Raw genomic sequence first — 23,442 nt, forward strand, 5'->3', positions numbered from 1 at the left:
CAGATTCGACAGTCATGAATACAGAAGTCTTGCTTATTATTTTTAACGAATATAATAGCCAATGGACAAATTTTATATAATTTTCCTCGCGTGCTTGCACGTACTCTACTTTTTTTCTTCGCTCTATTTCTCTCTCGACTCTACGTGATTTTTGGAATTTCTATACCTTAACGGGTCAATAATACCTAATCGAGAATAAGTAACCGCCTCGTTTATTTTCAACGTAAGTACTCGTAGGCATAATGAATTTTGAAAAGGTTAGGAAATGCCGAATCGAACTATAATAGACGAACGTCTAAAAATCAAAGACATAAATGAAGGTTCAAGATCACCTGATAATGATAATCATTTTACCTCACTTGCTATTAACAATTGATGGCGGCTATAACATATTAGGAGTTGAAAAACTACCATGTTTCAGGAAAACATTTTGGCTGTCGTGTGTCGTAATCCATCTAAATCGTTAGTCAGTTCCCAAATATGCAGGTCAAGACCAATCATTGACCATTGAAACCTTATCGAACCGAATTCGTTTTGCTGATATGTAACTGAGAATTTCACGATTTCTATGTAACCAAAAACACGACCAATTGTAGATAATCGATAAACCGTACTAAATTTCTAAGGCCGGCTGAACTTCGATTTCAATTATTGATTTATTCCGTTGATCTAGGAAATGAAATTTTTCATCGAACGCGTTTTCACCGAAATAAAATTTGTACACATATTGTGCAGCCTACTCGTGACTTTCAATTACGACCATAGTTCAAGCATACATGGCGTTATCGCACACATTCGATAATGATTCAGAACTACAAACAACCGCATGGTCGCCTGAGATTTCGGACAATCTTTATACGCGCCATCGAGGAATCGTTCTCATTTTTATAATAACCGTATAATGTATAACGTTTTGCGTTTCTCGTTCCGCCCACGCACCCCGACAAAGGTATAAACTAACGTTTGACCGATTATCTAGTCGTAGATATACCTAGATACATTTTTAAACGTAGTATAAACACGTTAATATCATGGCGGCTGGTTAAGTTCAGATGCGTGGGAACTAAGCACTTCCGCCGGTACAAGATCAAGTTATGCAAGCGAATTTCTTATTCGCTAATGCACATTGCAGTTAGTTCCTGACGGATTTAGGTTTTTCATCGACCTGAAATAATATCCCGCCCCTCTAATTTCTCTTATTGTTATTACACCTTTCTCGAAATTCTTTGAATAATATCATCAATGAAATCCATCGATGGCTCTTGATTATAGTAGTTATTATCACTGGAATGTACAGTTAGATGTTGAAAATCATCGATCGCGTGATATAGATAGAAAAGAAGATACAAGCTTTGCTATAATTCGAATTTTTCATTTGTGCCTGCCCAGTAATTGGAAAAGATTTATCACCCAGGCGTTAGGTAGGGACAAAAGTTGAGCGATATTCAAGTCACTTTTGGGAAGAATATTCATAACTTACTTCCTTATTCTCTTATGCATCGAAGTCGATCCCATCGGCCCATTGCTTGGTGTAAAATCGAATTGTTGACACAGGTGTGCAAAATGGCTGGGAGAGTGTGAAATACAAATAAACAATGAGAACGAATAATCGAAACTCCAGTCGAGGAGAAGTTTAAAGTAAAAGTGCGGTTACACTTTCGCGTTAATAACTGTTCGACGTTTGTTCAAAAAGAATGCTGCGTTTTCGTTGGTGGTCGGTGTTCGGTGCAATGAAGAACTAACGTACCCTCGATCGAACCTCGGTCATACGTCCGTATCGAGAAGTGGCGAAGTGCCGGCAATGGCAGCTGGAAAGACTTTCGACCCTTGAAAGTCTCTCGGTTCGACTCAAGACACGACACGTAACGAAACGTGAACGCGGATGTAAAATGAGGGCGAATTAAGTCCCAGCGAAGACTGCAGTCTCTCGATTAACCCGCGCGGTTGCTGCTGCTGACTGACTCTTGGCTATCGTAAAAGTGACCATGATGAAGTTCAAATCGCTGTTCCGCAGAGGCCAGCAGACGCACCAGGCGAATCATCCTGGAGCCGGGCCCGGGGGCCAGGGCCAGGGCCAGGGCCCTCTGAGACAGGCCTCGAGCGCCTCCTCCTTGGAGGGAAAGCCGGCTGCCGTCTCGAGGGCCTCCAAGGGCGGCCCGGGGGGAGGAAACAAGGCCGCGAAGATGCAGGAGCTCGAGAGAGAGGTCGAGGCCCTCCAGAGGGACCGGGCTACTCTGGAGGCCAGCCTCCAGGAGGCAGCGAACGCCGCGCACCAGCTCCATCAGCTACGCTCGGAGCTGACGTCCATCAAGGTGAGTCCGCCGAATTATAACAATAAATTTATTTGTTCGCATGTTGTTTCATATGGCTGGAATTAGTAACGTCAACGCAACGGAATGCAATTTTAGAATGTATGTTTTCTTTATCGTGGTGAATGAAAGTGCAAAAATGGATAATACACGAATTATGAACGAAAAATTAGATAGGCTTATCGATGCTGCGTTTCAATTCGCTTCAAAATTGTTTCACATCTATTAGATTGGTCCGATTTCATGATGATGGATCGTATTTTTTTTTTTTTTTTTTTTTTTTTTTTTTTTTTTTTTTTTTTTTTTTTGAAGACTATTTTCTACAGATTCGCTTAAACACTTTTTTTCAACGTGTCAGCATTGTTCTTTACTATTCTTGACTTGATAACTTCGTTGTAAAATTACAGAAAAGTACCGTTTTTTATCCAACAAACTGAAAAATTGAACCAAATCTAGCAGATCATGAAAATCGCAACGATATATTTTCATACAAGCTAAAATACATTTGTGCATAATTTATCATAAATCCGTTAAATTTAATTGCATGTAATATTCACCATTGTTTTTTTTTTTTACGAAAAAGAAAAACCCGATCCAGTTATTTCGATTTTCTCCGATAAGAATTTAGATAAAAATTGTATTTTATATTTTTCTTATATAAAGACCGGATTGTATACTGCAGGTATTATGCGCGCGGATTTATTCCAAGAGAGTTGAATTACGTCTGCAGGATACCGCGATCGGTTTTCTCTGTAATCGTTGCACGCAGAAGATACGACATGTTGTAACGACCAGTCTATCAGTATTTATTCAGGTTGCATCATATCAGCAGCTGAAGAGCGAAATTATACAGGAAATTCATTCGCTCCAACATCTGAGGTGTCTTTTTGAATGATTTTTTGAAAAAACCGGGCAGGTTGACAATTATGGTTGTTTCAAATTACTTTCGAACAGTTAATATGATGAGAAATTAAAGTTTGATGGGTATAATTATGAAAATTAATTTTCAGAGATGGAAAAAAACTGATCATCGAATACTGTATAAATAAGTGTCTTTTTTCAAATTTATTTCATAATTATAATGTTTGACGTGAATTATTGATCGTATTATCTCGTACCGTCCAGGGTATTATAAGGTAAAAACTTTCTAAAATATGATCAGAGAATAATTTCAAACTATCTCTTTCGACAAGATTTTGTCTGAGAACTATAACTTCAATTGTAAATTCAGTCGTAAGTATCCACGAATCCTAATAAGTAAAGTCAAATAAAGCCAACTCAGCATTTAAATTCTTAATAAAACAAATACCTAAAGAGTTTCGTCCAGATGTATAGAAGTTGTTGAATTTGGACCATGCAATTTCCTGCATGCTTTCCCCAAGTCACCAGATACTACGATATCGTTTTGAAATAGCTGAGAAATCTTTTGTACGTGTTCTAAAAAAGTGATCGATCTTTGAATAGTTTTCCCTATTTTTTCTTTTGAATTTTTTTCAATTTATATGAGACTGTAATGACTGTGAAGACATTTCCTGCAGTACTTCGAAACTTGATAAATTTCATTCTAGGCCTAAACGAAACGTTGGTTTACTTGTAGGTATGCTCTGTGTAAGCATACCTGATGATACTAGGTACGTGCAGAGGTAAGACAAGAATTGCATCATCTCAACCGTAAACGACGCGACTTTGCTTAAAATTAGCATGAATTAAGTGACGCGACAGCTTTTTCATGCATCGACATGAAGAGAAGAAATAAATATATAATTACATCGTCTGTCGTTCCATTTCTTGTTTCACTCTGCTTCACCTTAATGCCGAGACGGATCATCACTGATTTTTCACACACGCACGTATCGTGTCAAAAACCAAACTATCAATCTAAACTTTGTCAAGTCAAATCACATGTAGATTAATTTGACATGCAGATTGATTACAGAGATCAATGATTGCCCGATAGAAAAACTGTAATTCGTCTCAAGGTACTCGTACACGTATCTCGTATTAATTTTGACTCATCGCTTTTCTTTCATTTTCATTCTGTTTCGTTGTGGTTGACAAAAGAAACCTCGTAATCAAGTTGTTGTGAATTCACTGTGCAGCCTATAGCAATCAATTGGCGACGAACTGATTCACCAATGTAAGCGATTTTGGTTGAATTTGATAATGACGCAATATCATAAGTGACATTCCTGCAATATGAGATGGGAAGCAAAGTATCGCGAGTGTCTGACGCACGTTTGCAAAACATTTCTTTTTCTCAGCTTGAAATCAGATAAGCTGTCATTACACGACACTGATCAGTGGTTTCCGGTTCGCGCACATAAGATTATACAGTCCTTACACACACATATTTACGAGCTCCGGTATTCAGATCTGCATAGTTATCCAGACTAAAGTCCTTCGAAACATAAGACTCTGGTCTCTGTTTTACAAGAGGCGAGAATTGCATACCTTATATACAGACCTACACCATCAGCGAGTTTTTGCACGGCAGTTTAATTCAGCCAAGTCGTTGCGATACGCTATTCAAAGTTTCGTTCTTAGTGAGAATTGAGAAACAGCAGTAGACGATAGAATTCAGAATTAAAAATCATAAGACTTGTAGTAAGACGAGGTGAGAATTGATTGATTATGGGCGAATGTATAGACTAATCGTCAACTAAAAATTTCTCGAAAATTGTGAAACTGTCAGAGGGTTAATATGTCCGATGTAAAATTTTTTTTAAACTTGAGATTATCCAGAATACGAGCTTCGGGCAGCTTATACGTGGTAATGGTAAATATTTGTACAAGACGGATACCTCCGTACTGTTTTTATCCACCCTAAAATTGGAAGAGCACCTCTTCGAGAACGACAGACACGAGCCAAAAGCACGACGCATGCGAACGCGGTGTAGGAAGAAAAAGAAATATATCTAGTCAACTTATGTAACTTGTCACATGTTGGTAGATAGTATGTGGCTACAAGTGTCATTCTTGTAATACCAACAATGTGGATTGTGAATGCAAAGTTCGAAGAGGAGCACGTACACCTACTTCTGACGCGCGTGTGTATTGTACAACAATAAAACGTATCTTTAGGCTGCTATCGGTGACAATTTCCTTTCGGATTATTGTACGTTCGAACCATTACGCAGCTATATTAAGAAATATATTTTTCTGCGGCGATAATTCATCCATTCGTTGCTCGTTATTGTAACTTCATGTGAAAAAAATCTTCTGATCTCATTACAACAGTGCAGGTTATACATTCTCGCAGAAATATCACGTCATGTGTTATGTATACAGTGTATTACGTGTTTCGACTATCAATCTATTAATTGAGTGATGAACAGCCCAACGTTTTAAGCTACTTTTATAAACACCTCTGTACTCTACCATTTTTTTAAGCATGCAGTTTTCTCTGACATGATTTATCGTACATAATACGAGGAGATACGGCAGTGGAATTCTTAGGTGTAATACGTACCTTCAAATCCGCGGTTGTTTACAATTATTAACCCACTGTCCGTATCACATGTTGTCCAGTCATAAAACGACATCACCTATAGATATACCTGTATACCAATCTTTGAGTCTCGACGCCGATAATCTTTCCGAGAATCGTATACGTAGTGCAATATCGCCACGTTCTGTGTTTTCCCATGGCGCACCCGAAAGAAATCCAGTACATATCACACAAAGTTGCCGAAGAATATCACCGGCGGGAAAGTTTCATGACGTCACCCTAGAATCGCTGCTCAACTTGTGATTCTTCTTTATTGCACTCTCATTTCAAATAAACGAAGAGATAAGGAACAGTTGCGGTTGGCCTGCTAGCTGTTATTCTTTCAGTTATTCGAAGTTCAATCTTACATATGAACACATTTTACTTTTTAAATTTATTAGAATGTAAAATTTGACAGGTCATTTATACTTTTTTGAGATCCCTTGAAAAGGCTTGACACAAATGGTTTCAGACATATCTTGGATAAAGTGAACGCCTATGCGTGACGTGCAGGGCTTACTTCAAGGAGACGCGCGATAATTACATCCACCACATGGCACATGAAAACCAAGATTAAGCACACGATTACTCACCTTGAAAAACATCACCTTGAATATTGTTTCGTCTGCTTCGCACGGCAGTGAAGGAAAAGTGCGTGAATTTTTATCGCTTTGCAAGTACGTTACAGCATTATTACATTGATGACCTTTCCTAGAATACTATAAAGTAGACGAGGAAAAACATTGAAATTGAAATTGATCTGTGTGACAAATAATGAATCACCTTTCTAAACGAAGTATCGTACCGAGAATAACTAATGAAAATCTATTTTCATGAATCTTGTTTCACGAATAAACTAGATAGATTGGTAACCGTTCGAACGTTATACAGTCGGTTCGTTTGTCAACGAGTTTGTCAATTACTGTATCGAAAATATTGAGAAATGTGAGCAGAGGAACGATGTGAGTCCACGACGTAGATTGCAAGTGTGCGTTTTCAATTAACAAAACCCGAGGTAGCCGGCTCGGTTAGCTGTTCATTTATCACGAAGCTTGTATTACGTATAATTTACTCCTGCAGAGTCTCCAACGATACCCTGCAACGTGTTTGAGTTTTGAGTTATTTTAATGCCGAGTCCAAGACCATTAAGAGGGTACAAGGAACAGCTGAAACACGAGATATGAACGGAAACAGGTGGTTCCATCGAGGTTTTCTATTCGACTTGGTGTCCATAGTTGCTCCTCCAATTTAGATTTTCTCCCATTGCATACAGGGTGGGGCAAAAGTAACGCTAGTCACCATGATGCGATTGAATCATTAGAAGCATTTTTTGTTTGATCGATAAAACTGGTCGTAACGAAAATCATAAAGCAAGCATATACAACGAACGATTGTGAAAACCTCCAAAGCCGTTTGTAAGTCTGGTGAATTTTTCACGAACGACATCGTTAATTTCATAAATTTTACCTCACCGCTTCTTCGCCTTCGTCTATCATCGCGATGTACCGCATGCACACATCCTAACGGTCACGACTTGTACAGATAATTTTTTTCCTCCTCCCTGTCTTACTCTCTTGAACGATAAGACCTGTCAACGCGTCAGGAATTCCACTCTGCATGCTCCGAACCTATAATTCAACTCGAAAGTTCTTCTCAACGGATGCCTGCAGCAGGATAGATTATTCTCGATGTGCCGTTCTTACTCCCATGCACGGACGCCGTGTGTTGACGGAGCGGAGCAGTTCTTTTTACCTTTTACTTCATTTTTTTCAACCAACCAAAGCCATTCAACCGTCTACCAAAAAATCGAAATTGTACTCCGAAAACGCTTTTATTAATGCACGTAACTTCCACGGAGAAATATTAGGTGTCCGTCTACCGCCTCTCGAAGCCTGCGTGCTTCGTGTGTGATTGAGGATTATGCCTTGCCTCTACCCGTATAAGTATAGCAATGCCTCTTCGAGCCGCGTACAAGCAACGTGCAGATAATTTTTAGACCGTCACAGAACGTTAATTACGACCTTGTAAGAGGCAACTCGTAGTCGCCTAGGGTACAGCGTCGATTTCATGTAGGTGTGCATGTCTGTCCTTTAATGATTATGTGCTAGCAGACCGTCGCGAATGTTCAGCCAACCATCGTTAGGTGCTGTAGTCTATGTATGTATAATCATCGATATCGAGCTTCCGTATTTCTCTCCAAACTTTGTTACATTTTCTTAACTGTAAAAGTCCAGTCTGTGCAACGCACGCACACTTTTCGGAAGCTAATGTAAATACATTTCGTCTCGCCTGAACGGTAATAAAAAATCCTTCCCAATACACCACCGACACTGTGTATTGCGTGGTTTTTACGCCGACGGAGAAGATGGACGAGGCTGGATTTCTTATTATCCTTCTTGTATATATCGTGTACTTTTTGCTCTTTGAAAATTAAGAGCATCTTGAAATTTTTTAACTTGAACCACATGTGCTTGCAGTGTGGTCTTTTGACGCCTATTTTTCCTTTTTGTAACCGATTCACGATTTTCGCATTCTTTTGACCCATTAAGCGGGACTAAAGCTAGTGACGGTTTTTAGACCGGGTGGAAAAGAAATATCAATAATTGAGATGAAATTTAATTCTTTTTATTTTCCTAATAAAACTGATTGAAAAATATCTACCGCTATCCACTCGATTTCTTTCTAATAAGCGAAATTCTTTCAAACAATGTAATAAGTACGTGGTTGGCGTGTCAGAAAACGATCTTAATATCCGAAAAAAACGCAAAAATCCATACGAACGTTACAAAAAATATGGTGTGCACCAAGGATTAAACGGGCTTTTTAACCTCGTGTGATTGGAGTATTCGTCTTTGGCTCGCCAACGCAGTCGCCTTCGACTCGCACTGCAATCTTCACACTCGGTTTAAAAAAGTCCGCTTTACGCCCATGGTACACGATATAATATTTTGTATATCATTATACGGCCAGCGAAGAGCGTGATGTGAATACCACTTCAGCGACGTGAAACAGGTTTGACTGTAATTACGGATTCTTCTCAAAAACACTCCATTGTCTGGGTTAGGGATTCTCTTCGAAATATGGGTCACTGGAACCAGTCGTATTTTGTGGCTTCGTTCCGAGTTCAGAAAATCAGAATATGCTTAAATTCTGCATATTACACGGTATTGTATACTGTATACAGTACGTATCAGAAAGTGGATATCAAATTCGGTACTCCGAGCTTCAAAGAATTGAAATCAAAATATAATACGTGTAAGAATTTTGTGCACAGTACATTAGTTCAAAAAGCAAAACTTGCAATAAAATATCTGCCGTGTAGTATTTTATCCATAGATTCGACTGCTTACAAGCCAAAATTATTATATTCTAGGGTAAAGTGCAATAAGAAACGCTTCAACGTTGATAAAGTTCTGAGCAAGCACGATTAATCACATACTGTGACATTATCTCAACGACATATGGGGTAATGTCAGCCTATAGAATAAGCTACACATGTGATGCTTATAGTATATGCAATATAAACCAATTTATCTGAAAAAATCTATGATTTTGGTTTCTTTAGCGACTGAGAAATTGTATTTGTTGCATGTAAAATGTAGATAAAATTATACAATTATTTAACCTAGGTCGCGTTTTTCTTCAGTCATTACTGGTGCCATTGAATACTGGGAAAATAATTTTTCTTCAACAATTCTAGAACGAATGCCTCCTCGAACGTTTTACCGTCTAATTGTAACCTTCCACCATGTGGGGAAATGCAATTTGATAGACGTTGGATTATATTCAGTGCCCATTCCTGTGAATATATTAAACAATGACCAAACTTCATTAACCTGAATAGAAGTATAAACGCGGGATCTATGTATACAATAGTATACATACATATTAGACGCGATGATATTTGGTGCACGTATAGATTTTATTGAAATTGATTTTCGATAGAATTTGTTGTTTTCTATAATTTCTAAATCTTCGAATCCAAATTCATCATTTCGATTGCTTACGATCTACTTAACACTTACCTACGTGTGTTCAATATTAGAATAGGCACCTATGCATATATTGTACATTATATGTATGGCTAGAATGCAGTGCTAAATACATTCTTACTGTAGGTAAGTTGTTTTCTATAATTTCTAAATCTTCGAATCCAAATTCATCATTTCGATTGCTTACGATCTACTTAACACTTACCTACGTGTGTTCGATATTAGAATAGGCACCTATGCATATATTGTACATTATATGTATGGCTAGAATGCAGTGCTAAATACATTCTTACTGTAGGTATAGGCTTACGGCAGCCGCGACTGGCAAAGCAGGAAGAATATAGCAATGCAAATCAGTGGGGCAAATATAAACTTCTGCGAATTTGGCTGACGAGGGTGTTTAATAAATAGCGAGTAATTATATTCGTATGACGCGATCGTATTACTGTGCGTATGGTATTGCATTCGAAATTAACTGCGGTTATACCGTGTATGTTACGGATATTCATATATACGCGTGTATAAGAGCAATGCTCACGATTGATCTACACTTTGAAATACAAATTGAAATAATTCAATTCCCCTCTAACAATAAGTGCAAAGTGAGTGCATGTAGTCTCCTGCATATGGCTCTTAACTATATACGATTAATGTTTATTTTTGGGGAATACCGGAAATTATGAAGTCAAAGGAATCCCTTAATAATTCTTCAAATTCTTGACTTTCTTTTTCCAAATTAGGATAATATGAGATATATTTAAAACTTGTTACAGTAACTTCAGTGAAATAATTACAACTGTCTCACTGTGCATAAAGTTCATTTTCGGTCAAATTTAGCAGGTTACACTGCAAGATTCAAACCAGTTTCAGCGATATGATCTTGTGCGATTCGTAAATATCTTGTCTCAATCTACTGCTACTGACTTGTAACTACATATTCTACGTACAGACAAAACTTTAGGTAATGTCTCGGAATTTATAAAACCGTTATAACCACAGATTGTTGGCGATGTAGTTTCCAATTTTGCAATCTGGCATGTGGAGACTCGCGTATGCATACGCATAATAGAAACTCTAACGATATGCATCCAGAATTAGCACGTAAGCACAACGTAAAGTATCAAACAATTCATTTACGCGTTAAAAGTAGTATTTTAATACCATATGTTTTGCAAAGTTGATTACAAATTATCGAAAAAAGTCATAGCACGGACACGAAGCTAACTACCACATCAAGATTTTTTAAGGGCAATAAGAAAGTTTAATTACTGAATTTTTTTAACGCATACATTTTTCATTCATAAATTTAGCTACCAGCTACAGTTTTGCTACGTTATATTGTACGTCTTTATACGCTATTTGCATATAACACTAAATAGGTGTGCCATTAAAATCATGTTACAGTTGACCCTGTAACAAATTCATTGCTTTCAGACTTGAATAAGCTGCATTAACCTGCCCTCTACAGGGCATAGGGCGACTAGGGTTATTATTATGTACACATCGCCGCATTCAAATGCTTCTCCTATGCTGCATTTTATTTGTAAGTAGCTCGTTTCCGCGAACATGGCCACCATGATTTAGTTTTTCGCTGTGGGAATTTGAAACCATCGCAAATGTCTGGCATTCGGTTTGAAGACGTAACACGATATACTCATTTCAATATTTGAAGAAAAAATTATATCAGCCTTGACACTTGTTTCTAACAATTTTTAAATTCTATTTTAGTTAGTAGAATTAATTAACTCCGATCAGGAAACCACCCACAATTCTATGGCCTCGACGAAATCATTACCTGGCTACGTGACCTATTACTAATAAGTTCTGATTTGTTTAACAAATATCCCACTTGTTAGAACAACAAATGTCATCTTATCATGTAATCAATATTCTTACTGTTTAGTTGCCAGCTAAATCTTGATTTCGATCGTTTACGGAGTCTAGCGATCAGTAAAAATCACCTTGGTACATTTACATAATAATCAGGAAAAGAAATACTTTTCGAAATCTTGAAATAAAAATGCAGCTTCCCTGTTGTAAAATCTGTTTCAAGCGGATACTGTCTATGCTATTTTGCTTTGTAGTTAAGAGTCGAAATTCTACGACCTACTGTTGCGATATCGTAGAATTAATGCCATTTCTTTATTTCTGCGTCAAAGGAAAATGTATCGGAGTGTTTTTGGTTAGAATTGAGGATAGAATAGGGTTGTTAGGCTTTTTTGCGTTTGAGATATGTGGGCTTCGATATTTGGAGGCAAACGTCGAAACCGAGTGAACGCGATTTCGAATATGAAACTGAATGATTTGAAATAATGTCGGATGACAACCGCGCGCAGCCACCTTCACGTCGTTCCTGCGTGAAGCGTCGACGCGTCGTATCGAGTCGGCGTCGTTGCCCCCCTTTTCCCCTAACGCCCAGCGATCTGAAAAAAAAGTAGGGACCAGGTGGCGCTGCAATGTTTACTAAACAGAGATTACCAATGGAAAAGTGAAGGAAACGAGATGAAGAAACGTTATTTCCCACTGTTGACGGTAAACATCAACTATAATTATTGTCGAACGACTTCTGTTCAAGATTAGGGATTCGCGGGTTGAAATAAAAATTGAAGGAAAAATGAAGGTTGAACTACCGTAGTAAATAAGTTACAATCATGAGAAGCCTTCTAAGATTTGCTACACCGATGCCTGTTTACGCGCCGCCCTACGAAACGTTACGTACAGAATCTAATATCTCGTATTTAATCTACACTCCAACGTCTTTATTCGGATTAACGAAATGTTATTGAATTTTAAAACGTCCACGAAAATTCGAGCATAACGTATACTTTTGTAACCGTATGCCGATGTCGTCGGCCTAAAGATACTTATAACCTCAAACGCCTGACAGATATAGTTTACTCGTTCTCGGCGTGGCCACAGGCTCAGAAAATATACCGTATCTAACCAGCGTTAATTAAATGTATGTCATTTTCTTGCGGTGTTAATACCTTGACTCTTGGCTAGAGAGTCTTGATTTTGCGGTTTACCTGCTTATTGATACCCACGCGACGATGTCGCCGTCTACAACCTTCGTCTGCCGTCTCAAATTTTGCCTATTTCTTTTTTACCAATGCGAGCATTTCGAAAGCCTTCACGCTTTACGAATGTATCACTCTTTTTCGTCACTTGTACTCTTGGCACAATTCTAGTGTACATTGCACCATAAAAAAAATAATGATGAATAAGAACCTTACATTCAACCAAGACTACTTTTTACATGCAGATTCTTTTGGAGATGATTTCTAATTCAAGCTTCATTTTCATTTCAAATTTATCATGCTTTTCATTGTGTACTTTTTTTATCTTGTCGATCTAAAACTGCACTTAATACTCAAATTGTCAAATTCCTAACAGGTTGTTGTTTCATAGATTATGTAAATTGAAATTTGTATAACTTGCATTCGATGTATATAAAGAAATAATATGAAGTAAATTTTTTTTTCATATATTTGCAGGAACAACACAGCGCCGAATTGGAAAGATTAGCAGAAGAGAATTCCACACTTCGCGCACGTCTTAGAGACGTGGCACATTCTCCGTTGTCTGATACTGAAAAGCAGCAAATTCTGTTGGATGCTTCCAGGCTTCATAATTCGGCACCGGCGTCTATTGCGATCACTCATGATGATGGCTCTCCAGCTGGTAACACAGAAAACACATGCTCCACACCTGATTGGGACAAACACAGTTCCAGTTCCATGTCTGAAGTATCAGTCGCTTGCCTGCAGGACAAACTATTGCAGATGGAAGAGACCCATTATAGTACAAACGAAGAATTACAGGCTACTATCCAAGAACTTAGCGATTTACAGGTATGGTAGGATATGTCTACTTGTATTCTACTTATTTACATCCTGATAATTGTGTTTTCATTCACACTCAACTCACTTGCTATTATGTCACCCATACATATGTTGTATGTATGTGAAGAAAAGATACCTGTAGAGTTTAGATGCAAAATTTACTTTCTTTGTAGCTATGCTGCATTAAGTGCATTTCTTATAAAATGATACCTGGAATTGGCTATTCTGTATAATTCTAATTTACTTTGGATTATAAATTTTATGTGCCAGAGGCTTTGAAGCATCTTCGTATGAAAAGAATCTTTCTGATTTGCCACAATCTCGCACCTGGTATAATAAAACAAGTTACGATAGATTGCATTCATAATATCTTTTATTGTAATCAGGTCTATTACACGCATGAACCTTACATTAGCAATTGCATTACAACCGCTTTACACTTGAATTGACGAGTGAAATGTATTTGTCACAATTATTTTTTATTTTTATCTGAACATATAATTTTACAAGAATTTTCTTGGGTTAGTAAATCAATATCGTAGTGTATTTTTTTTTAAACAAATGCGATATGATGAAATCTGTCGCTAAATAATCAAATGTCGTTATCAGTTCAAATTTTTTTGCTAAACCTGTTCAGCTACTTGAATAATATTATACACATCAATATTGTGCAAATTTTTTCATGGTTTGAGCAAGTCTTTTGTCGAGTACCGCTTGCGTATTCTTTAACAATTTCCTTACCAATTTCCTTACCATCAAATTCTATATGAACAGACAATGACAGGTCAGAAAAACTAGGAATAGTTGGGAAATTCCGTTACACAAAAAATGTCACAGAATCTCCTATTTTCACCAAGAAAAATGTATTTTTCCCTCATTTTCCTACCTCAGTCATTTAGGAATTTTAACTGGGCTTCATAATTTCATCCAAACTGCAAATAATATTGTACACTTTTCTCGTGCAACCCCCTTCCTATACACAATTTAATGTGCTCTGGGTTATGAAAACCACTCAAGATTTCGTAAGTTCAGTGGCAAAAAGTCCGGGAATACTGAAAATTTAATCACATTGTCAGGGAAAGGTCGGAGAATTTTATCTCAGTCAAATTGTTGTCACCCTGATGTAGTTTGTTATCTCATTAACAATCATTTTCTTGGTACTGTTGGTTGCAGTAAAAACTTGAATGGCATGTTTTTTGTTGAAATGCACATCAATGACGATAAGAAAAGAATTGCAGAAAATTCTCACCTATTCTGGAAAGAGGACTCACTAGGCCACATAGCCAATAACATTGACCAATGATTTGTTTACGTTTGTAGGCACAGTTGTCGGAGCTTCAAACTGACAATGAAAGGCTAACTGAAGAAAAAGGTGTCTTGCTAGAATCGCTTTGCAGACAAACAGAGAAATTAGAAGATTCCCGATCAAAAGTAGATACATTGCAAGAACTTTTATTGCGAGAAGAACAGCCAGAAGAAACACCTCATGGGTACAATACAGAGCGAGAACAGAAGCTCGTTGATCTTCTAAAGGTAAATCAGCCAATTAATCTGAATAACGTAATGGAAACATAACGAACACCATGGTTACATGATTGATGAGTTTTACCAATTTTTCAAAATAGTGCTTGAAGCTCTATAAAGAACAATTTGACACTTTTACCACCACGGAAATATTTTTGTATTTGCAGAGTGCCCAAGAAGAACGAGAATCTCTTCTTCAGAAACAAGAGGAACTGACCTCAGAATTGAAAAGTCTTCGATCCACAGCTGAAGCATCTGCAACAGAAGCAGAACGGCTTACCAAACGTGTTCACCTTTTGGAGTCTACTGTTGATGCAACTAATGCAGAACGCAAACAACTAGATGCAGAACTTGTTGAAGCACGCCAAGAAGGTTCCAGTCGTACCATTGAAATAAGCAGATTGGCTACTTTACTAGAAAATGCTAGAGCCAAAATTGAAGAACTGGAACAAACAAGACAGCTTGAAAGTAAGAGTGAAGCAGATGAGTTACTAGATGCTGCACGGAGAGAAAAAGACACGCTTGAAACACAGGCTGCAGCTTTGCAGGAACAGTTGGCCAGGTCGCACTGTGACCACGACAGATTGAAAGATCAATACTCTCAACTACAAGAAGAGTGCAAGGTCACTCGTAACAATGCCAAATCAGCAATTAGCGACTTAGAATATCAGCTTTCCCAGTTGCAAGAAGAAAAAAATTCATTGAGCACAGAATTACAATTGGTCAGGGATACATTGGCTGAATTGCAAGCTCAGTGCCAGCGGCACTTAGAAGACAAACGTGAACTGAAAGCAGCATTGAGCGAAGCTCAAAGGCGAGCAAACGATGCTGAGTCGAAGAAAGCTGATTTAGAATCTGCATTGGAAGATGAGAAACGACTGAGGCAAGAGGAAAGTACAGAGTGGGAACAATTCCAGACTGACCTTTTAATGACTGTCCGTGTTGCAAATGATTTTAAAACTGAGGCTCAAAGTGAACTTGAGAGGGTTGTTATGGAGAACAAAACCCAAAGGGATAAGCTGAGGGCCCTTGAAGCTCAGCTTGACAAACTAAATAAGGGTAAGTCTTCCTACTATTTTAATAAATTTTCCTACTATTTTCAAAAAATGTTTACTGCTATAAGTTAGAATATTATAATAGGTGACATAAGAATACAATGCGAAAGTCAGTGATAGTTGAAGTTTCCCAGGATACATTCACCTGTATCACACAACCCCTTTGGAGTTATATAAAAAAAATTGTCTTTTTCCACCTTGCGTATAATTGGTTATTTCATTGTGTGATCGATTAAGCAAAAAATTTTTACATCGATTTATATTAAATAGTATTACCAAATTTTTCCCCACCCCTGTATGCAGGTGATGCTTTGTCAGTAAGATTGACAGAGTTAGAAAAATTGGTTCAATTATGATAGGATAAGCTGTTCAATCTGGAAACACTGGACTCTACGACGATAAATTCTATAGATTTCATTACTTTTTAGCTCATTAATATGCAGAATTAAAACTTATACATATTAATATTATTACAGTAGCCATGCTCTCTAACTGTGTACTAATTGATTGTAATAATCACTAAAAGTTAACTATATGTGATGAATCATTGTTGAATACGTTTGCGTAAACCTATTATAACAATTTTTGTCCAAAGTGCACTCATAAATTTTACTTATTTATCTAACCAGATTCGACAAGTTGATGTAAATTTTTCATAAACTCATCATTTTTGTTCTACTAATTTCCCTCAATTGTAAATTGTGTTACATATATTAATATTAATTTATGAACAAGCTTCATTTCAAATATGAATTTACAATATTTGTGTCTTGATTTGAATATTTTTTTTTAATCACGCGTATTCTAGGATTTGATATTTGATCTACGAACGTACCATTATAATGTTATATTCTAGGATTTGATATTTGATCTACAAACGTACCATTATAATGTTGAAATATAAATGACTATTATTGTTTTGAAATTGAAAAATGGATTGTCTAACTAAATGCATTTGGAGGAAAAAAATTTGTTGTTTCATATTACAATGGTTCTACTATGAATTAGGGGCTTCCACCGATCCTAGTAAGAGACCATCACCTGATCAATTAGACAGCAAGACATTGAGCACCCTAGTTTCCGTCGCTGAAAGAAGTACTGTTAATACTTTATTGAAACGTGGTCGTACATTACCAAAACATCGTCCGGAACCAAGGAAAGCAACTTCCGAATCAAACATCAGTAATTTTTCGATGCTTGATACAGGACTTAAATCATACAGCCCTAACAGAAAAACTTATCCAGATTTATCTGCATCAAAGGTTGATGGGGGAGAACACTTTTTTGATTGGGAATTCGTGTATCCACCGTCAGAGAAAGCAAATACTTTGGGCAAGTTGTATAAGACAGAGGATGACGAACTGAATGAGTTGAAGCAAGAATTGTTGAAAGAGCCGATTTATATAAATAGTATATCAAAGTCTGGCAGTGACTTGGACACTTCTCCTTTTGCAGCTATACCTCCGTTTGATGCTGAGTATCCAAAGTTGTACAAACCAATGACACCGTCGTGGAAAAGTAACAAACTAAATGAAAATCCCATCCTCAAAGATATAACGGCAATTCAAAACACCAAAGGAGACTCCTATGAAATTAATATTTCCAATAGTCAGTTTTATGTGCCAAAAAATTATGTTTTTTCTGATGCAGAATATGCTATGGACGATTTGAGATTTGAAGTAGATCCAGAAATGACAAACGTCTTGAAAAAAAGTAAGAACGAATTAGCCGAGACTCAGATCATAGCTGATGAGCCTGACAGTACAAAAGACCTATCGAAGCCAGGTATTTCTCCAGTAGATGTAAATCACTGTGAATCCTTTCAAACTGATTTTTTCAAGAAGCAGAGTCTGGAAAAACATGATGATACACCAATCGAACTGCAAGATCCAAGTAAAATAACAACAGGACATATCAAAATGCAAAACGTCAGTAGAGTTGAGAACCTGATTCTTCAAACTTCAATAGAAAACGAACCAAATAATAATGCAAATCACGAAAAACTTGAAACCAACAGCAGTCCTGAGCCAAAAGTACAAACTAATTTGTCAAACGCGAAACCGTTTCCCAGAATTGATCAGGATCTTTCAAGACCTTTGAACAATTTAAAAATGGACGATTATGAACCACAAGTTCAAGCAAAACTGAATTTATCGCGAGATATTTATCGCACTCCGCCAGATAAAAATCAAAATGCACATAATCGAAAAAAGAAAGATTTTCTTGCGGGAACAAAAAAGATTGAACCAGTGAGTGAAATGATCGATTCTTTGATTGACGATCTCACATATAGATCTATTCCGAGAAATTTCAAGCGCGGATTGAATGGAAAGAAATACTCTGCATCTACAGAAGAACTCAGTAAAGTTGAATCTAGTAAAGATGATTATCAACATTTGAGCAAATTTTATAGTGGGATTAAGAACACCTCTGAACTTGGTGTTCAACACGAAAAAGGTTCTGTTGCAGCAGCAGAAAGTTCACAAAAATGCAAACTAAATTTCGTTGCAACAAATGCAGCAAAGGTTGCAGTTCCTAGTATTATATCTGGTGGTTCAGAAGATTTAGAGAGTCCTGTATACGATAATATAGAAGTTTTAAAAACGACAGCTGTCAAAAACATGTCAATAGAAAATCCAAACCCCGATCTAATATTTGCACCAAGGATTTATACACCAAAGAATGATTATAAGATACCACGGAAAGATCCGTTGCCATCACCACGTAAAAATATTTCGAATACGACAGATACTGTAACTCTTCGTGGAAAGTTGGAAACTGATATACAAAATCGACCACGGTCTTTAATCAGTTTGCCAACCATGCGTAGTGATAAATACAACTCGCCAAGGCACAGCAGTTTAGGCCTACATCCCGTTCTGGAAGCTGACGAAAGCGTAGAATCTTCATCAAAAAGCAATATCTTACCAAATGTTATTCCAAAGAGAAACAAAAATTCTCATCAAGACGACATTGTTCTGCGCTCACGTCAACGGCGTATTCAATCACTAAGTGATGCACGAAAAGTGACGAATGTCATCGATAAACCATTAAAAGTTGTAATAAAAGAATCGCCTCTTTCTTCTGTTGAAAGGTCCAATAAGTATCCAAACAAAGGATCAAGCTCTGGTTCACCGATTAAAAATAAGTTTTTTCAAACCAGTGCTAAAGTTGTAAATACCAAAGATACATTGGTAAATACAAGGCTTTATGATCTTCCAAGAGGAGTTTATGGAAGAACATTTACACGGCCAAAATCTGTTCCAAGAGTTCAGAAGAAATTTGAAGAATTGACGAAACAAAGTGAAATTACTCTTGTTAAAGCCAAAATTATTGATCCTGACAGTAGGTCTCCATCACCTGTACTTCAAACAGAGCCAAAAAGCATCGACGAAATATCTAAAAATATTGTTGTAGAAAGTGAACTTCACAACCAAAAAATAATTACCTTAGAACCTAACCCAGCTGTTATTCCGAAGGAAACTGACCAAGACTCAATAACTGGTGTAGAAATTGTACCAAAACTGCCAGAAACACCTCCCCCATCAAAACCGGTGGATGCTGCGAAAACTTTTCTCTCCCAGGATAGCTACGCCTGTAACACTCCTGCTTCAACGTCTCTAGAAGATATTGAATCAGATGCAAAGTTGGAAAGATCCGCAACAACAACAATGAAAGATAAATATGAAGCTGTTGTCGAGGAGCCAGAAGTAGAAATTAGAAGTAAACGTAGCCCACCAGTGGTGCATATTCGTCCATGGACGTCAACCATTACATTTAACAGTAAGTCCCAGGACCAAGCTTATAACTGTGGCTTGTGTAGTGGGACCATCACGTATATTCACATATTTCTTCGCACCTTTACATGTCTGCTAGAAGGAGATCTTGCGTGATGTTTTTATGCCGTACCCTGTGTCAAGTTTACATTTTGGGATTTTTCAAAACCATGATTTGCTTTTTTTTTAGTGACTCGTTTTCTTTTTATGTTTATTACCATCCTCAAGTTACTAATTAGCTTAAGCTTTATTTGAGAGCGACATGTGCAATGGGCTTGAATCCAAAACATATTGCCAAATAATTTCTAAATAAATGCAGTAGTCCTAAAGAAATTACGGAGCAAACACTTTGTCAAACTACTTCCTCATTAGAATTTTTAAACTTCGTGTCACGGACGAAAGAAACATTTTCCGTAGAGTTGATTGTAGATTGATTCGTGAGAAAGATTCTGTCAACTGGAATATGTATTTTGGTGTGATTGTAACTAATGTACGTCACATCACCAGCTCATAAAGTCGATTATTCTCACTGTTGTCTCATACAATCCAAGGCAAGTTTACACCCATTTCCCATTGATACTCTCAATTCTATTAGGATACAATGAAACCAATATAGAAGCTATTGGTTATTTTTAGTCATTTATTCACACCCTTCGAGGCACTCTTACAGTTAGATATATTTTTTTTGGGATGGCGTAACAGAACACTTTCAAAATATTAGTGTCTGTAAATTCTTTCTACCATGATCTAATCTCATTTGTTTTGTCCACTTTTCATTTAGAATAATTATTTTATGTTTTAAAAAACTTGCTTTTTTTGTGTGGGACGAAACCGCATCAGCTGCTTTAACCCTATAATGGTACCAAAAATAATTTATCATGCAAATGCAAGTAGGAACTATGTCTCTTAGACGTATAGGTACCGTTACTAGGTTACGATATTACTAAGATTTTATTTTTCATTACATTGATTTTACCTTGCTTATGTTTTCATTTTCGGTAGTTAAAGCTATTATTCACCAAATATGCTTGTACCTAATTACCTAATCCTGGAAGTGTTTAGGAAAGATTTCATTTCTTTCAATCGATTTGGTTGTAGCTTTACATTTGTATAATTTATCATGAATATTGAAAGTATCAGAAAAGTCCAGCGAGAACAATTTAACTCAATTTTTTGATAAAATAAATTTGATTTGTTCTATAAATGAATGCAACTGTTCACATATTCGCATTACAATAAACTTGGGAAAAATTTAACCTGTTGTGACGAAAGAACTAAACTAAATTTGTTTGTATAGGTTCATCACGAGTGGTGATCTCGTATTATGATTATCCGCATATCCTGGTAGATATAAAGTGCTGTGTTGAGTGAACTTATTTAATGTGCTTCAAGCTTGTACATGGATAATTGTCAACTGCCAGTGAAATAAGTTATGATTTTTATTCCAGCCAATCAAAAAGCGATGCCACCACCACCGAGACCAGCTACAACCCCTACAGAGACACAGCAAAGTGTGCTAACCAGTGTTACACAAGAAATGGCTGCCCGTCGTAAAGCTAATATTTCACGACAGGATTCAAGACTCAGTGTAAAATGTCTGATTGAGAGTATTGAGAATGCTACCAAACAGGCAAAAGCTGGTGAGTCATTTTGAAAAATAGCTCATAATTTTGCTCTCTCAGTGTATCCATAATTTTAAAGTAGAGTAATACTTGAATTATTACTTCACATCTATTATACATATTCCAATTCACACATCTATACACTTTCATTTTCCATGAAAACACATTAAAAATCAAATGCTGGTGTGTCAAAGAAGTTTAACACAATGTATGCCAATTTCAAGATGATACACCCAACAAGTAGTAAAAACATATTGCACTAAAATACTTCTTTGAATATCGGGTCAATTACTCTCAAACTTGAATGCTAATAATTACTATCAGTTGTTGATTTCTCGACGCACCAGCTATGAATTATCTCGTAATTTACTACTGCTAAGAAAGTGATTATTATCCCTAAAGTGATTTGAATTGTTAAAAATAACAAAATCCATAAATGTTTCTATAGCTGGACTTGCAGACAATAGCGGTGAGTATTATTTTTTTGTGAGAAAATAAATGCAATGTTTCTTGGAAACGTTTCAATGCAGTCTTAGCCAAGAAATTGAAACATTGTGATATTTTTTTTTTAAATGAATGTAATTTCACTGGTATGGATTTAGGTCCTGGAAGTCGCAGTAGCTCCACGTCCTCTCTAAATTCAATAGGAACAAATGATGTGATATCGATGAAAACGCCACTCCGTGATCAACAACAAACAAACAATCTAATCTGTCCGGCAAATCAGACAAATAACAACAACAAGAATCAACCAACGAATACTAGAAAAGTCCTTTCAGGTAACTCATCACTATCAATTATCAAAAATTGTCTCTCCTTTAATAGACTGCTTTTGATTGTGTAATCTGTGCACGACCAAACTAAAATGCTCATAAAGTATCGCCAAAATTCGATTATCGAAATTCTCAGAAAGTTTGCATTATTATACGTTTCAGATTGGTAGTGTACTCTACATAATTGTGTGTGCATAGGCATGATTCCGGTCAATGATTGCATGTTTGCAGTTTACAATTTATTGTTCTCACAATTAATTCTTTACAGCTATTTTCCTAATGAACAAATAATGTACAAATGCTAGATATCACTGACAGTCGAAAATTTTTTTAAATCATCCACATTTCAACTCTAACATTTCGAATACTTTATTCAAACTCTTCATCTGAGCATTAAATGAGACGCATTAAGAAGCTTCAGGTAGTAGCTTTTGTACGCTTTTTTCTATCCCCATTGCACTAACGTAATTCCATACTTTTCTGGTACTATTTTATCATTAATTTCTCATTTCAGCTCACGAGCACTTCTTGTAGTTGCATGCCCTCCTTACTGCACAACAATAAAATGGTTTTTCTTGTATATCGTCACAAAAATTTTTACTTACTTATTTTTTAAACCTTTCACACACATATATATATACATATATTCCTGTAAGGTAAGGCTATCAGTTTAGAGAACATTCTTATTTTTTTATTTTTTTAGAAGAATTTTCATGTCCATTTGTATAACTAAACTTGTTCGACAATCACTGCATGTTTACTACTGACACAATAAATGAATAGTTAAGAATTGATCATTGGTAAAATTGCATCCTCCAGTGTAAAACAATTAAAGGATTAATATACTTTCATCATTCCTGTTAACTGCACTAGCTTAGGATTTAATTTGCAAAGTATTTCTACTTGAAGTAGTCACAAATTATTTTCACATGTTCCAGTATGAAACATATCTATCCAAGTGAAAAAAAATTTGATTACTTGTTATTCACTGTACTATTAAAGTATTTTTCATACTGATTTGCATTTAGAGGCAGACAGGTTGTAATCAACGTACAAAGTTGA

The 23,442-nt window shown here is 36.6% G+C and overlaps 1 protein-coding gene across 7 annotated transcripts in view; it reads left to right on the forward strand.

Annotated features, from left to right (window-relative positions):
• The window catches only part of LOC124406722, a 94,407-nt gene that overhangs the window by 68,710 nt on the left and 2,255 nt on the right, over positions 1-23,442 (forward strand). For 3 of the 7 annotated variants that reach the window (XM_046882270.1, XM_046882267.1, XM_046882268.1), the window contains 8 exons: positions 2,015-2,312; positions 13,283-13,639; positions 14,951-15,163; positions 15,322-16,213; positions 17,218-19,992; positions 21,434-21,625; positions 22,056-22,076; positions 22,210-22,386. In XM_046882270.1, the coding sequence (XP_046738226.1) occupies positions 2,015-2,312; positions 13,283-13,639; positions 14,951-15,163; positions 15,322-16,213; positions 17,218-19,992; positions 21,434-21,625; positions 22,056-22,076; positions 22,210-22,386 (4,925 nt within the window). Of the gene's footprint in view, positions 1-2,014; positions 2,313-12,229; positions 12,321-13,282; positions 13,640-14,950; positions 15,164-15,321; positions 16,214-17,217; positions 19,993-21,433; positions 21,626-22,055; positions 22,077-22,209; positions 22,387-22,894; positions 23,306-23,442 lie in introns of those variants that run through there. The other 4 variants (XM_046882272.1, XM_046882273.1, XM_046882269.1 and 1 more) reach the window with 4 other exon arrangements.

This window comes from Diprion similis, chromosome 6 (assembly GCF_021155765.1).
Source record: "Diprion similis isolate iyDipSimi1 chromosome 6, iyDipSimi1.1, whole genome shotgun sequence".
Taxonomy (NCBI): domain Eukaryota; kingdom Metazoa; phylum Arthropoda; class Insecta; order Hymenoptera; family Diprionidae; genus Diprion; species Diprion similis.